Raw genomic sequence first — 16,644 nt, forward strand, 5'->3', positions numbered from 1 at the left:
CTGGTACCTTATAACATTACTCATGTCAGCTGAAGCTAAGCTGCTGCAAAAGCAACATGCCACTGAGATCAAGTGGGCCCCCCAAGATCACATAATCAGAGAAGAAATTCCTGTGGACCCCCTTTGATTAATTAAAAATAATAATAATAAATTGTAATATCATCATCATCATCACCTCATCATCACCATCATGATCGTCATCATCTCATCACTATCACAAGGTAATTACAAAACCAAGAATTGGTGTACGGGTGTGCATATATATATATATATATGTAAGTCGTTTATATTGTAGTATGCATAGAGAGAGTAGTAGAGTGTATAGTGTGTATATATAGAATTTGCATGGGCATGGAAAAATGGCATGCATGCAAAACCATCAGTCACTGATCGGTACAACTGCATGCCATGTCATGCCAACCTATACTTGCATAGATACGCCCCCGCATCGAATCCTGAGTTCACTCTCCACCCCACTCTCAACCCCAAGCGCGTGTGTTTACAACCAACATAAATAACGCAAACACACACACACACGAAATCGTGTGATGGATGAGATGACAACCATGGACTTTTAAATGATGCAATCAATTCCAAGTGATTTATAAACTGAGTTACATATATATATATATATGTGTGTGGGTATATAATAATGGAGAAGGATGACGTCAGGTGTAAGTGGATAGAAAAGTGGTTTCAGGGGGAAGGGGTGGGGAAGAAGGCATGGCATAAACCATGCAATCTGCATCTGCCCCACTGGGACTGCACTGCAGCAGGTCTGTCATTGCTTGTATATGTATATATATGTATAGGTGAGTCAGAAGGGGAGTGACGTAAGTTGGGTGTGAATAGCGTAACGCATGCTTGGAAGCGTGTGATGGAGATGATGGAATTGAATGCAGAAGACATAGAAACAGATTCCTTCTAACTCTCTTCTTGGACTTTTCCTTTCCCCTTCTCTTTTCTTCTTGTCTTATGGCGGCAGACTCAGAAACGGAGCTGTCAATCCGTTTCTCTCCCTCCTAATTTACCAATATATATTATTATAAGAGAAAAGAGATGATAGATGGTGAGATACTTCGTGGGTGTTGGGGTAACTTGTGTAGTACACTTCAATTGTCCGAGCATCTAGCTGACCATGTACGGCCACCAGGCATCATATGGAGGGGTTTGCAAAACTTCTACCTCTTTTCCCCTTTTACTCACCACCTTTCAATTAATACGTTTATCTTCTACGTTCTTTCACCTAAAATTTATTACGTGTAGCCCACAACTCAGAGAAAAAATAAATAAATAAAGAGATATAATTAGCTTATTATTCTTATCATGATGATTGGATGATAATTGTTAAGAAGACAAACACGATAATGAATAAGAATAATGGATTTCCACGTGTAAGTAATGAGGAACTATACATCCACGACATCTTCCATATGAACATTCAAAATACATAGCCTAAATAGTAAAGACAATGTTAAAAGAACATAGTGTTTAATGGTGATTCATTAACCCGATAGTTAATTTTAAAAGTTAGCGTCAAGGATGGTGCCTAAAACTAGAGATTGAAGATAGATACTAGAGACTAAAAGATAAGTATCGATTATGTACTGCACCTCAAGTGCAATTGCATTCTGTAATAATAAGACGAGAGTGCTGGACCGAGCAATAAGCTATTAAGTTGAAGAGGAAATGATCTTTTTGTGTGCAACAAGTGCATACTCAAGGTGGTAGATATGGAGCTCCTTAATATGGGTGGCACTTATTACAACTTAATGTGCACATGTTATATGTAGAAAATGACAATAAAAAGATTAGTGTGAGAGATATTAAAAAGGAGAAAGGCTTATGAAATAAGAAACCATAATGGAAAAAAACAAAGAAAAATGAAGATAAAAAGAAAACCTTACTTCAATTTTTGAAGATTATTTACGCAATTTGTAATTCTAATATTTATATATATATTTTTTTATAAAACTGATTCACAATTTTTGATAATAAACTTAATTGAATTGAACTTATAATAATAACTTGAAGTTGTAAAACTCTTTCGAACTATACACTTAGATTTAAAATTTTAAAGTAAGATTGTTTTTTTTTATTAAATAAAAAAAAAAATTAAAAGATATAAAGAAATCGTGAGACTCTCTTCTCTTCCACAACATGACCTCTACTACTAAAAAAAAAACATCTTAAATTAGGTAAATTTCTAAATGAATAAATTATTTGCAAAAATATTGTCTTTTGGTTTCGCATTTTGAAAATTTTTTCTTTAAAACTTGTTTCAAATCACATATAGCGTCCTACACTTTTAAAAAACAAAAAAAATAAAAAATAAGGTGCCTTATGAGATACTAGTGTAAGTCACTTTATTAGCACAAGACTTTCTCTACACATCAACTATCATATGTTTACAAGTCTTCTTTCATATTATCGTTGGAAATTCTTTGGGTGTATCTCTTGAAAATGAATTTTAGAAAAATCTAAGTTTTACATAGATGGGTATATATGATAACTCTTTATGTTGTTAGGTATTACCCTTGAAAAGGGATTAATGAATCAATGCATATTTGAATATAAATGGGTGTCGATGTATGAAATGCAAATATCAATCTCTGTTTTGTAGAAAGGTTATTCGTTTAAGTTTTATGATTATTTTCTTCGTTATGATTATAACTCTATTTAGATGTGATTTTGAGCATGATAACTATAATAGATGAATGACTTAAATATTTTCTCAGTGTATTATGTCATATTAATGATATATGGTCTTTATTCTTTATTTCTCGAATGAAATTTTATGGTTAGAATATAATAATCTTTAATTCAAAATTGGTCCGGTGTTCTTTCTCATGAGTAATAGGTTAATGTGTAGATTTAATATGTTAGTGTCCAACAACATTTCTATATCGTATCAAGTTTCTTAACTCATTATTAGGATACTCAATGAATCATTTACAAAAAAAAACTTTGTTTTATGTAATTACAATGATTTTAAGCTTTTATTTAAATGGTGGTTCTCATAAATCTTCACACTAGCATGAGCGATAAAATTTTTTACTCTCTATAACTTCGAGCTCAACAATGTTGTGATTTCTAACACTTTGGTCATTGTAAAACAACTTTAGTTATTTATACTTTGTAGTATTTTGTAGCTTTTAACAATGTTTTCAACACCTTAAAGTTGTATAAAAAAAGTTAATGGCTCAGTCTTAAGAAATTAAAGTGAAGTTGACATTAAAAAACTTCAAAAAATTAAGAAACTATAATTTATTATGATGACCAAGATATATTGTTAGATTACTTAATTATCCTCATCCCATTTATGAGTACATAGCTATATTTCCCCTTTAACTTTATTTCACTTACCACTTTGCCCTCACTTTTTTCCGCTTCTGTATGTCGTTGCTATATGTTGACAATCGTGTCATGGCCTCAAGTCTCCATTATATTCTCACATCATCTACTTTTCCTTAATACTTTTGCATCCTTGTGTTTTCGGTCACCTTATGTAGTGTTTGTACCAGCTCCATTCTCAAATTTGGTGGTGACTACCTGATTGGTGAGGTTCTTTTTCTTATTTGTTACAATTATTATGACATTTATTTTGAAAATATGCATTCAAGATTTTCAATTAAATCCAACCTGCAACGTTTGCCTATTTTTTTAGGTTATGATTCTTTTCTCATCTAAACTCCTCGTGATTAGAGCTTATTTTGTTCATTAGATGGATTTGTATATTATAAAAAATTGCTCTAAATTGAGGATTATTGTAACTGTAAATTTTTCTTTTTATTGGATTTGGATATGGTAGAATTAATAAATGCATTGGTTAAATTTGAAAGAAAGCCTTCAGAAACTTAAAGAACAAACAATAGCCATTCTTTATAAAATTAATTCTAATTACATGTCAATTTAATAGTACTTCGCTAAGCACGAGAGTTTTTAGCATTAAACGCATATTTTTCATACTTTAAAAACTAAATACATGACGAGATAGCACTCACACTGATAAAATTATGTGTCGACCTGTATAATAATACATCAATCACAAAATGATGGTGCACTACTTATCATGTTGCAGACCACCACTTACCATGTGAAAAGTTGTTATTAGTCCAAAAGAGAAAATAGTGGCATGATAGGGGAGAGATAGACATTATGGTGCATTACTCAATTATAATAGTGAGTAAATTTTAATTTAACATTTGTGTCTGATGTATTACTTTTTTTTTTTCTTTGAAGAAGTAGATTTATTTGTAAATGATAATAAAATACCATCGAGAAAGATATAAAGACAAATTTTTTCAAATAAAAAATAACATAACTCAACTTAAAAGCTAATAGAAATCACAAACAAACAAAAAGCAATTAGAACATTTTTCTTTATTTTTAATATCACGCAACTTTTAGATTACTACTCTCCAAAAGTTTTGATCAATATATTATAGAACATAAGGGTGTTCCAGTGCCCAATACTCGTGGTTTAACCACTACACCAATCAAATTTTGCCACGTGTGTCTTATAATTGAGAGATTTGTATTTCTTTGACTCATAAATCATTTTTTCATTTCTTTTAACTATCTTAATTCTAACATCAATTAGAATTGATCACAAATTGTTGAGTCCTATAAACAATGACCTTGTTCATATAAACACATCTTACATATACATGTAAGTTACTATATATATATATATATATATAAATATAATACCCAAGTTACAATATTGAGGACGATATAGACACACGTACAAAGCACAAGGGAAATCAAGAATTGGTTATACTTGTTTTATTTTTAAAATCACGATCAACTTGGTATATTCGAAAACCATATAGTTTTTTAACTTTTAAAGCTTTTTGATTAATCAATATCCATTAGTCTAGTAAGGTTGTAATATGATCTTTATGTTTTAAACAAATACAGCAATTTAATTAAATGGATTGTTAGAGTTACTACTAAAAAAACAAGTCAACTTTTTCTCAAAATGTACATATAAACATGTCTCAGAATTAGAACACTGTAATTCATAAACTTGATTTATAAAACTCTCTCATTTTTCAAAAGATTTATAATTTATTGTACAAAATTATAATCTTTGTTCCAAACAAAAGAAGTGAATTTATTTTTTCAAACTAATAGAAACCATTATAATTAATCCAAATTTCAGTTCCTTATGCAATATACCTATGTATGTATATGTATATTCAATATATATACGTCTATATATTCATGAATATGTAATAATTGGCCATCCAACAAAGAAAAAAAAAAGAAGAAAATATTAGGGTTATAGCCTGATTTTTTAGGTATTAGTTTTGGGTTTTCAAAATATTTTGACATTTTGACACCAAATCTGGTTTATATCAACACTTAATTTTCACGAAAAGCTGCAACCACAGTGAAGAAGGAGCTGCACGCAGACTCCTTTTCTTTTTTCAGGTTCAACAATCTAAACTGTATCTATTGCCACGTGCAATTTACAAGACATGATTAGGTTGCCCTAGGTTCAATTCCTACTTAATTTTTTAATTCTAATTTTTAATATTAATTTCAGTAATTCTTATTTATTTTATTTTGATACGGGATATGAAGAATATCGGGAAAAACGGCGTCGTTTTGGTGTAAAAATATGTATATAAGCTTTAATTTGTCATTTCATCAACCAAAACATGACTTCCCTCAATGAGGAACATCATGATTTTATATTTCTATTTAAATACAGGCATATAATTTTTATATATAATATACGGTATCAAATTTTAGTAATGTTGGTTTTTCTCAATCATGTAATAAGGTGGTCAAACGATTGATAAGGCAATTAGGGAAAGTTAAGAGCACCATTCATTGAATACATAGTGATTATGTAAGCCCGCTATTTTGATTTTTACCCAATCCTACTTAGCATACCTATCATTCTTAGACAAGAAACAAACAAAATTAAAAAAGTACCCATTTTGGAATTATACATACACACACACATATATATATATATATAGACTACATCCAAGTCATGTTTGTAAATATATAAAATTATATACATAAAATGACAAAACATATAGTTATTTGAACTTAATTCTTAAAAGGGTGCAAATATTACATTTCATTTATGAAATTATTTATACAAAGCTAAAGAAGATACATGAGTAGGAGGGGATAGATATAGCAACCCCATTACAAAATTGACTCATTTACAATATTAAAATTGGTAAAATTAAAAAGGTATTTAAAAAAAAAAGAAAAGAAAAGAAAATGCCTACCCAACTTTTTTTTTTTTTTTTTTTTTTTTTACCCTAAAGGTCAAAGTTAAAGGTTAAAAAAGAAAAAAAAAAGAAATTGATTAAATAAGATTAATTTGTGAATTACAAATATTTTTGTAATCCTTTACTGTCCTCCATTGACGGTCAATATCCTGGGCAATTTTAACGGCGTCAGATGCCGTTCCTAGAAGACCCCTTCTCGTGAACCCAACCGTGTAGAGTCCGTTTTCCCCCTTCCATCCGTTAGGAAACGGCGTTTTAGGCATACCATCTTTGGTGAAAAAATCACATCCCTGTATCAGAGAGAGAGAGAAAATAAAAAAAAATAAAAAAAATTAATTAATTTTTAAAAAATTCCCAGCACGATATTTAATGATAGTTACACATCGTGGGATGAAATAAAAGAGAAAAAAATATATATATATTATTATATAACAAATATACGCGTGTGTGTATATATATATATATATATATATATAAATTAAAAAAAATAAAAGTAGAATAAACCAAAGAGAGGAAGAGGGTAACTGATTTATTCTTTTTTGCATGGAGAAAAGAAGAGATTTGTAAGCTTGTTTGGTGTGTGCATGTGTCCAAACCAGAAAATGATAGATGATTCAGAATAAGATACAAGTAAAAACTAAAATTTTCAACTGCTGATGATCATAGGGAGATGAGCTTCAGTAAATTAGAAGAAAAAGAAAATTACCTCGAGCCAATTGGGAACATTGCTGGTATACCCAGTTGCTAATATTATAGAATCAAACTCTCTTTCTTGTCCGTCCATAAATCTTGCTCCATTTCTTGTTATCTCCTTCACACCTTCCATTACCTACAATGACCTTGAAATTAGAGCAGAAGATTTTAAAGGGTTTTGCGGCTTTAGCTTAGATTACCTTAATTTTTCCGGATTTAATTTGCGAGAGTGCTCCGACGTCTAGGACGGGAGTCTTGCCGGTGATGTTCTTGAGCTCGATTGGGCCGGTTTTGGGTCTCCGGAGACCTAATTTGTCTGTGTTGCCCAATGTCAAGTTAGCCATTATTAACAACAACTTATCTACTAACTTTATAGGAAACCATTTCAACAGCGCCATTGCTATGCCAAATGTTGAGAAACCAAGCATCTCCCTCGGCAATACATGCACCTGTACATATACATATACATATACATATACATATCTATCATCAAAACACGTACACAACTATATATGGATAAACCCAGAAAATGATCGGAGAAAATTCAAGTGTATTTGTTTACTTACAGTGTTTCTAACCACCATGTGAGGAATGGCATTGTATCTACAAAGATCTAAACAAACTTCCATCCCTGAATTCCCACACCCAACAACTAAAACCCTCTGGTTCTTGAAATCAGAACCAGACTTGTACAAACTGGTATGAACAATAGCTCCACCAAACTTGTTTATCCCGGGGATTTCCGGCACTACCGGCTCCGCATTCTCGCCGGTAGCAACGACCAGCCATCGGGAAATATAACGGCGATCCTGCGTTCGCACTGTCCACAACCCGGAGGTAGGATGGAACTCAGCGTTCTGCACAGTTTGATTGAAACGAGGGTGAATACAGAAATGGTCAGCGTAGGATTCCATGTAAGAGATGAACTGAAGCTTGGTAGGGTACTTGGGAAAGTTTTGAGGAAAACCCAGAAGAGGTAATTCACAGAAATGTTTAGGAAGATGAAGTTTGAGTCGATCATAAGTTTTGTGTTGCCATAAGGAAGCTATACAATCGGTTTTCTCGAGGAGAAGAGAAGGGACGCCATGTTTGGCTAAGCAAGCTGATACGGCTAAACCAGAAGGTCCTGCACCTACAATGATGGGTCCATCAACGAAAACAGAGGTTGTTTCTTGATCGTCTTCTTGGTCTTTACAGCAAGGTTCCATGTGTATTGAGGAGTCAAAGGTTTGTTGACAAAATCTTTTGGGTAATCGGAGAGAGAGATTCAGGGTTTTTAATGTAGATGAAAAGAGGGAAGGGTTTAATGAGGTGGGGTCTTGAAGAGAGTTAAATTATCACAGAGAAAGAGAGAGAAACAGAGGAGGAGGAGGTAATCTGGCCGTGAAGCTACAGAGTTTATTGTAGACGGCAATGGGAGGGGGTGGGGTAAAATAGACAAAAGATTTTCTTTTCTTTTTTCCTTTTTCTTAATATATATATATATATATATATATGTATGTATAATTGAAGACACGTCGCTCACTCACCACTTGCCCAAACAACTGCAGTCTAGACACGCTCTACGAAGGATTCACAGTACACTAGTACCAGACTCTTCAACCCTTTGGTTTGGTTTCACAATTATATATTTGTATTTGTTAAATTTTTGTTACTATTCTTTTTTTCTTTACTTTTAAGTAAAAAATTTAAAGAACTAAAATGAAAATTAATCAACTTAAATACATTTTTGCCCATTATTTATTATTTTTACTTTAATCTACTTTTTTTTTATAAATATATTAAAATATCACTAAAAAAATAACATTTTACAGGACAAACAGAATAGAAATAAAAAATAAAATAAAAAGTAATCGAGAAAGACAGTCGTTAGTATTTTAGTTCATAATCAATTTGGTGGAAAAAAAAAAGGGCACGTTGATTGCAATCTCGAGGCAACCAAGTCCAAGTAGCACGAAACTCTAAATTTTTAAACTTAAGTTCTCTTATTAGCGCCTCTATACACCAGTTAAAGATTAGAATTGGAGTGTATGGGAAGAATAACAATACTAAATTTGAAAATTTGAAAGCTACTTCTCTAATGCACATTGATAATGAGAGGAAATACTTATGTTTCAACTTTAAGATGATTTGGGTTTATAAACTACTTAGCCCACACACGACATAGTGCGAATTGAAGATTATAGAGAACTATTATTACAATTGCTTTGTCTTCTTTTATAGAGTATCATAAGTCAAATTTTTATTTAAAGCCAAATTTGGATTATATTTTATGCACCTTAAGGATTGGCCGAGGGAGGAACATTCTTTATTATGATAAAAATACAATAATAATTGACTTTTGGGTTGATCTTATTCTCTACATGAGTAATCTTGTTTCTCACAAGCATAACATGTCCCTAATAATTAATGCATAGATACGGATTTTTTTCATCTAAATTTTGCATTATGTTAGATGAGTTCATTGATTAATAAGATAGTAGAGCCAAGCTTCTAATGTGTTCTATAAACCAATAGTAAGATTCTATTTAAAATCTAACCACAAAATTCTGGTTATATGACATTTTAAAAATAATTGCTCATAGGAATCCTTATATGACATTTTAAATACATGATTATTTAGACTAAGAGTATTTAATGAGGACAAAACTGACAAGCTTTTATATAGGACCCTCCATGATATAACTTTGTCTTACTTGGATCTTGGCCTTCCCTAAGCATCTTCCACTCTTTAGAGTTATAATTTGAGCATGACTACAATACAATTTTTCATAGCAAACCTAGTATATAGATTTGGTATAAATACACCTTTTTTATTAGGCAACTAACCCTATTTGTATGCAAATGATATATTAGTCAAAAATTTGATTTTAGCTATATTGCTAAGAAAGAGATGTTTAGTAAACTTTGATTCCAGTGGCTTCTATTAATTAGCCATTAATTAATTAACATGAGCATATCTTAGAACAATTTAACAATTTAGCTTCTAACCTTTAAGACATGCGATCCAGGGATCACACCATATATTAATGGTTTCGTCACCCCCTACTAACTTACAAAACCCTTTAGCTATAATTTTTTTTTTTTTGGCTTTCAAAAGACATTTCCAGGAGAAAGAGTTATTCTTTTTGGGAAACACTTGGTCCAGTGATAGACCTCTCAAATACTTAACATTAATAAGTTACATTCATAACTCTCATAAGCCAATTTGAATTTGTCAAGGCAACATGGTTATGAGAGCCACATTAAATTTATTAGCTTATTGAAACCCAAACCTCTCAAGCTTTTATTTTGTTAAGTTTTTCTCAACTAATAGGAATAAAATCATGGGAAACTTTTGACAACTCGCCTAGGACGTTTTTGGGCAGAACAAATGAAGATATGGTATAATTACACACTAAATTAATGACAACCCTAACTAAGGTATCCTCCCAAAGAATGAGAGGGAATAATACTTACATTCAATAAGCTTAGAGTTTATTTTTTTAGGAGCTCACCAAAACTTAAGTTCACGACTTTTTGAGTGATCATTAGAAGGCTTAGATACTTGCTATTGGCCAGAAAAGCCTCTAGGTAAGAGATACTCAATAATCTTATGCTTGTATATAGCTTGACATTTTTGCTAAAAAAAAATGTTTTATTCTTACTTAGGGATTGCACTTACTATAAGTAATATTATTAAATGCAATTCAGGGTTAAAACTAAATTATAGTTATTTGCTTGGTAAAAAAATTAGAGCTTATCAATACATTTAAGAAGATTGATGGAAAAGGGTTTGAAGGCCTTCTTTTATATCTATTAATTCTTTGTTAGACTCATTTTTAGACAACATCTTAGTGGGCATTTTTATGCGTAGAATAAATAGGTAAAAAAATGACAAGGGGTCACCTTACCTGATGCCTTTTGGGGTTGAGCACCTATAGTTATGAGGTAATCATGATTTGATATGAAATAGTATAGAAGTGTTTGAGGTAAGAGCTATATTACTCTAGGGAGAAGCCCAAATTCTTGATGATACATTTAAAAACATCACATTCAACTCGATCAAAGACTTTTTTTATATCACATTTAATAGCTAGCCAATCCTTAGGACCTTCATTCCCTTTATGGAATATAAAATTTCATGAGAAACAATCGCAATTTCATGAATAACTTTGTCATTAATAAATGTTGACTAACATAGATATATAATTTTATCTATATGGGAGAATCTTGAGTCAATAATCTTTAAAATAATTTTTATAACTAACATTGCTAAGAGATATGTGCCTGAATTGACTTACAGTGTGAGCTCCTTCCATTTTGATATAATCTTTAATAATAAGAAATTTAAGGACTAATACTCTATTCTTCTTCTATTTTAATCGTTTTGTTAATTTATTTATTAAATATATAATACTTATACTATATAGTATATTATATTATTAAAATAATTTAATATAAATAACCTACTATCAATTAAAGTTTGTTTACCCAATTTGTAGGGGTGTACACAGTCCTGCCCAAGCCAAAACTGATTGTTTTTGTTCTACTCAAACCTAATAAAATCAAATTCACCTTCGGTCTGGTCTTCATTCGGATCACAAGCGATTTTCAATCCCAATCCTGGTCTTACAATCTGGTTCAAGATAGTTGTACATCTCTACCAACCTGAATGAACTATATTCTTTAATACAATATTACATCTCTTTAAAACTAAACACTCTTATTATCATTTCCACATAATCTCATCATCATAATTGAATATTTATTTCTCTCCTCATTTTTCTTTTCTTCTGTTCTAACACTACTATTACGTTATTTTTTTTAGATACAATTATGACATATTTCTTTGTAAGAATGATAACAAATTTTTAGGAAAGAAATAAGACAAATAACAATAGATATTAGTTCTAGAAATCTGCCAATATATTATAGTCAGAATTTTACTTGATTATAATTCTATTATTAGAAATATTTTATCGTATAAAGTAACGAGATATATTTACATGTTTTTTGACATTTATTACTAAAAGAATTGTTATTTCAAGTGTAATAAGAGATAAAGAGGATGAGTAGAAAAAGATGATGTTTGGTTGTGAAAAATAGGATTATTTGGTGATTACAACAAGAGATTTTGGATATGGAAGAGTGACATATTATATTGGGCATTATATTCGAACAATGGGTTGATATTCTATGTGGCACAACTATTAAATCTAAATGAAAGAAAATTGAAATGTTGAGTTCAACTTGTTTTAGGGTACTAAGATTGACAATATAATATATATATATATATAGATATAAATAGTATATTTGGTAGTGATAGGTAGCCAAATATCAATTCATAAAACCAATTTTGATAAGTTATAAATCAAGTTGGAGTAATTTTAAGATGATATTTTATTTGATATAAAATTTATATATTGCTATAAACTATTTGATGACATTTATTATAGCCAGTAGAAATATAATATAATACGATTTTACCATCATTTTATATTAAAATAATAGATATTATATTGATTAGAATATTATTTTTCTCTATGAAACAGAAAATATTAAATTATTTAGATTTATTTTTATTGTATATTTTTTATATCAATTTATACATAGACAAATATATTAAATTATGAGAAATTTTTTTTATAACTTTGATATAAAAGTTGATTTTGTATTTAATTAAATACGTTGTAAAATAGTAATGAATATTAAGTATAAAAATTTTAAGAAAAAATTGTCATAATTATTTTTTTAAAAGTAATCTAATAATTTATATTACTTTAAATTATTTACCATAAGTAATGAAATTTTCTGTTTATTTTTTTCAATATTGCTATAATTAATTTCGGATAATAATTGTTTTATTTTAAAAATAAAAGAAATTGAAGTAATTTTAAAAAAAAATATGTTTTTATTTATTAACTTTTGATTTGATATATATACTATTAATAAATTATTTTTTACTTTTATTTTATTTGTATAAAAAAATAAAAAAATAATTTAACACACACACACACACACACATATATATATATATATTTGAAACATAGTAAGAAGGCCGTACAGCCACAGTTGATTCTTAATTGTTAATTGGATGGAGCACAACAACAAATAAATGGAATAAAGAAAGTATCATCACCGTTGTGGAGATGTTTTAGTTAAACTCTCACATTTTACTTCAATCCCATAAATTTAAATTTTATTGAAAATATAATAATTAATTTAATAAATATAAGATTTAATTTATCAATATGTAACTGTAACAACTAAATTGAATTTTATTTTAACGAGTTATTATAATTTTGACTAAAAATTTATTTTATATATATTAAATTTCTTTAATTAAAAAGTTACATAGGGTTAAAATATTTTATCTAATTTTTTTTATCGAAAAAAAAAAGAAAATATCATATAGCAAATGACAATATTTAACATTTATATGTTTATTTTATAAAAATATTATTTTAATCTGGACATATTCATATATTTTTATTAATAAAATGATGTAAGAGTTGCATATTTATTTTGCATTTGAGTTTAAATAACCTTATTATTTGTGTAAATGTCAAATATCATGATTTACTAGTAGACTCATTATATACTCATTCTTGCAATTATGCAAGATTCAATTTTATGTTGTTAACAACTAAAGTAACTTCAAATTCAAAAATAAAATATATCATATTATTTATAATACATTTTTTCATTTATAAGGAATTTAAGTCATTGCTAACTTTGTTCCTGAATATAATCTTTTGTTTTTAAATTAAAATTTAGTTTGATAAAAAAAGAGTGACCTATTAATAATATTCTAAAATTATTGACATGTATATATATAAGATTTGTGAAAGTAAAATAAGTTGTTGCGTAACATAATTTTCATAAATATTAACTTGATTTTGCCGTAAAAGAATTTAATACTTACTGTAACTTATAAGTACTATTATTCAAATTCCAAACTCTAACACAAAACATTTCATGTAAAGACTTTAAAGAATCAAACATAGCTAATGTCAAACCCTAAAATATCATTTCAAACCTTGATTTTAAAGTCTTAAATATCACTTGCAAACTTGTGAACAAAAAACTTCCAAATAGATTCAATTTTAGCGTTTTTATTATTAGACATTTCATCCAATAAAAAATCAAATACCTTTTAATGCATATGAGTGAGGAGCTTGGTACGCTGATGATGGTGCAAGTGTTAAAAGAGAGATGTTCAAAGTCAAACGAGAGATGAGAGGTTATTGAATATTCAATCGTTTCGTTTGCTAAAGTTTTCAAACGAAGACAAAATGATTTGTAATGTCAAATAAAGATAACAAATGCCTTATATGTTTTGGTTATGAAAACGATTTTATCTATTGATGGTTTTAATTGAACTTGAAATAAACTAAAGCTTTAATCAGACGTTTTAATAGTTTTCTCAATTTAAATGAAGATAATAAATAAATAGAATAATTATGATATGAGAGATAGACAATGAGAGAAAAAAAAAAAGTTTTAAGAGAGATACTTAGTGGAGATAAACTTTTTGAGAGCTCAAGTTACCAAAAACATTCGTCTCATTACCACACGTGTCTTGGCATGTGCTGTGCTCGCATATGGTACATGTATGCACTTTTGTTAAAGTTAAGAATGATAATAGAGTGAGAAAACGGGTTATTTACTTTACCTTATCTCGGTAGGCAAGTAAATGGTACAAAAATATAGCTGATGGAGTAGCACGAGTAAAAATCTTATGGGATGACGGAAAATACTTTATAATATTTTTTAAAAATATTTTTTTAATGTTAATTAAGTGAAGAAAAAATCAGAATATATCTTGTATTGTTAATATTTTTATGGTGATATTGTTAAATCTATAGTCTTGTATTTAAAATTGATTTTTTAGTTATATATAAAAGTTATACATAAACTATATATTATATATAACTAACTTTGTATAAAATTAAATTTGAAGCATCAAATCCCCCCTTTTGATTAATTTAGATTACCAAGCGTGACAAAAAGATAATGTGAATGAGTTGTTAATCCGATTAATTAATATAAACATTCTTTTTGTGAAAAGATTAATTAATTAACTTTTTTTTTTTTTTTTTGGTATTTTTACCAGGAGCGGTAAGTGCGGTAGTGGTCCGGTCTAGATGCATGGATGTTTTAATTTAATATTATATTATGTTTTTGATGTGTACTTAATGTAATTAATTAATTAATTAATTAAGTAATTAAAGAAGAAGATGTATGATTCAAATGATTAAACCTATGGATAATATGTTCATGTGAGAATTAAGTGGCAATCATTAGGTCTATATAATGTAAATAAATGCTAATATTTCTTAATATAAAATTAGGTAAAGGGTTGGCCGACGGTCAATTTAATTTAATTTAATTTACCTTAATTACTATATTTTAAACAATCAATTTATGCAAAGCTGTTGATCTAAGAACAAAAATTATTAAATTTTTTTACAAAATAGACTATTTCTTTAAATCTTTTTTAAAAACTATAGAACAAAAATTTAAGTTAATTTAAATTATTTATATTTTTAACCCGCCTACCTAACGTTATTTTATTTAAATTACGATGAAATTAATAGAAATTAATAATTTCATTAGTAAAAGCTGTTAATATTATAGATTTTTCTATGCTTTGAGTAATTAGAAGAATATCATAAAATTTGATTAATGACATTAACTAAAGTTAACTATATCAAGAGTTAGGTCAAGTTAGAATAATAATTAACTAATTAATTAAAGTGTTTCATTAATCACTTTGGATTTGAGATGAAAAATTAAGAGCAAATTGCTTTATCATCTGAGTGATTGATTAAAATTACTTAGAACGTTTAAATAAATTATGATGTAAACTCAAGTACTTACAAATTTACACTAAAATAACTTTGATTGGGCTTAATTAATGGTAAAGTATTAATTAAGAGTTTAAATAAACAAGGTATAATGGTAATTTATGTTAAGTAGTATGAGACAAAATAAGGCTCCAATAAAAACATAAAAGTAAATAAGCTAAAGTTAAAGATAACAATAATTTCATATTTTTCATAACTTACTTGTTTTTAGTTTCCCCAAAAAATAAACCTAATAGAAATCCTAATTTAAAAGTTCAAATGTTGTATTATCCTTGAAAGTTTAAATTAAGGTGATGAATAACATTAGAAGATTGAAGAAACATCAATTAATATAATAAATATATATCTTGAGGATGACGATAAATTATCTTAGATTTAGAATTAATTAAGTATTCTGCTTGACACAACTAATTTTTTTAAAAGGAAAGTAACATACACACACATATATATATGTATATTTGAAGATATTTAAAAAAAAAAAAGACGTAGAGACATACAACATAGCTTGAAGCTCAATTGTTGCAAGCATGACCATGCAAAGTCAAAATCTATTTGCATTTACAACCATAACAAAGAGGTAACTCATACAATCTTATTAGATTACCTTAAGGCTTGCAATTCGCTTTGCTTTTGTGTAGAGAGATACATTTAAATTTTGGTGCTAAAATGTAGCTTGTATAACTTGATGAAAATTGTGTTATGTGAATTTGCATTTGGAAATATATACCTTTATTTCTCTAACAGTATAAGTAGCCAGCAATAATTGGTGTATAGAAAGATGCTTATTCATATGCAATTTGACTTAGATGTTTGTTCATATGCTATTTGACTTCTCTCTT

At 28.5% G+C, this 16,644-nt stretch overlaps 1 protein-coding gene across 1 annotated transcript; it reads right to left on the reverse strand.

Annotated features, from left to right (window-relative positions):
• Positions 1-6,098: 6,098 nt before the first annotated feature.
• On the reverse strand, positions 6,099-8,368 carry LOC110811342 (putative indole-3-pyruvate monooxygenase YUCCA4). Its single transcript, XM_022037818.2, has 4 exons — positions 7,520-8,368; positions 7,154-7,402; positions 6,967-7,089; positions 6,099-6,550 (listed from the first exon to the last, which is right to left on the reverse strand). Exons 1-4 carry the CDS (start codon positions 8,159-8,161, stop codon positions 6,338-6,340), a joined length of 1,227 nt encoding a protein of 408 aa, XP_021893510.2. The 5' UTR covers positions 8,162-8,368; the 3' UTR covers positions 6,099-6,337.
• Between the last annotated feature and the right edge of the window lie 8,276 nt (positions 8,369-16,644).

This window comes from Carica papaya, chromosome 7 (genome assembly GCF_054855325.1).
Source record: "Carica papaya isolate Zhongbai chromosome 7, ASM5485532v1, whole genome shotgun sequence".
NCBI classification, from domain to species: Eukaryota; Viridiplantae; Streptophyta; class Magnoliopsida; order Brassicales; family Caricaceae; genus Carica; species Carica papaya.

Excerpts from the sequence above, each read along its gene's own strand:
- LOC110811342 (XM_022037818.2), bottom strand. The coding sequence starts at position 8,161 with ATGGAACCTTGCTGTAAAGACCAAGAAGACGATCAAGAAACAACCTCT. Across the intron at positions 7,403-7,519 it reads ACATGGTGGTTAGAAACACT|GTGCATGTATTGCCGAGGGA; the intron begins GTAAGTAAACAA and ends GTATATGTACAG. Across the intron at positions 7,090-7,153 it reads TTAAATCCGGAAAAATTAAG|GTAATGGAAGGTGTGAAGGA; the intron begins GTAATCTAAGCT and ends AGGTCATTGTAG.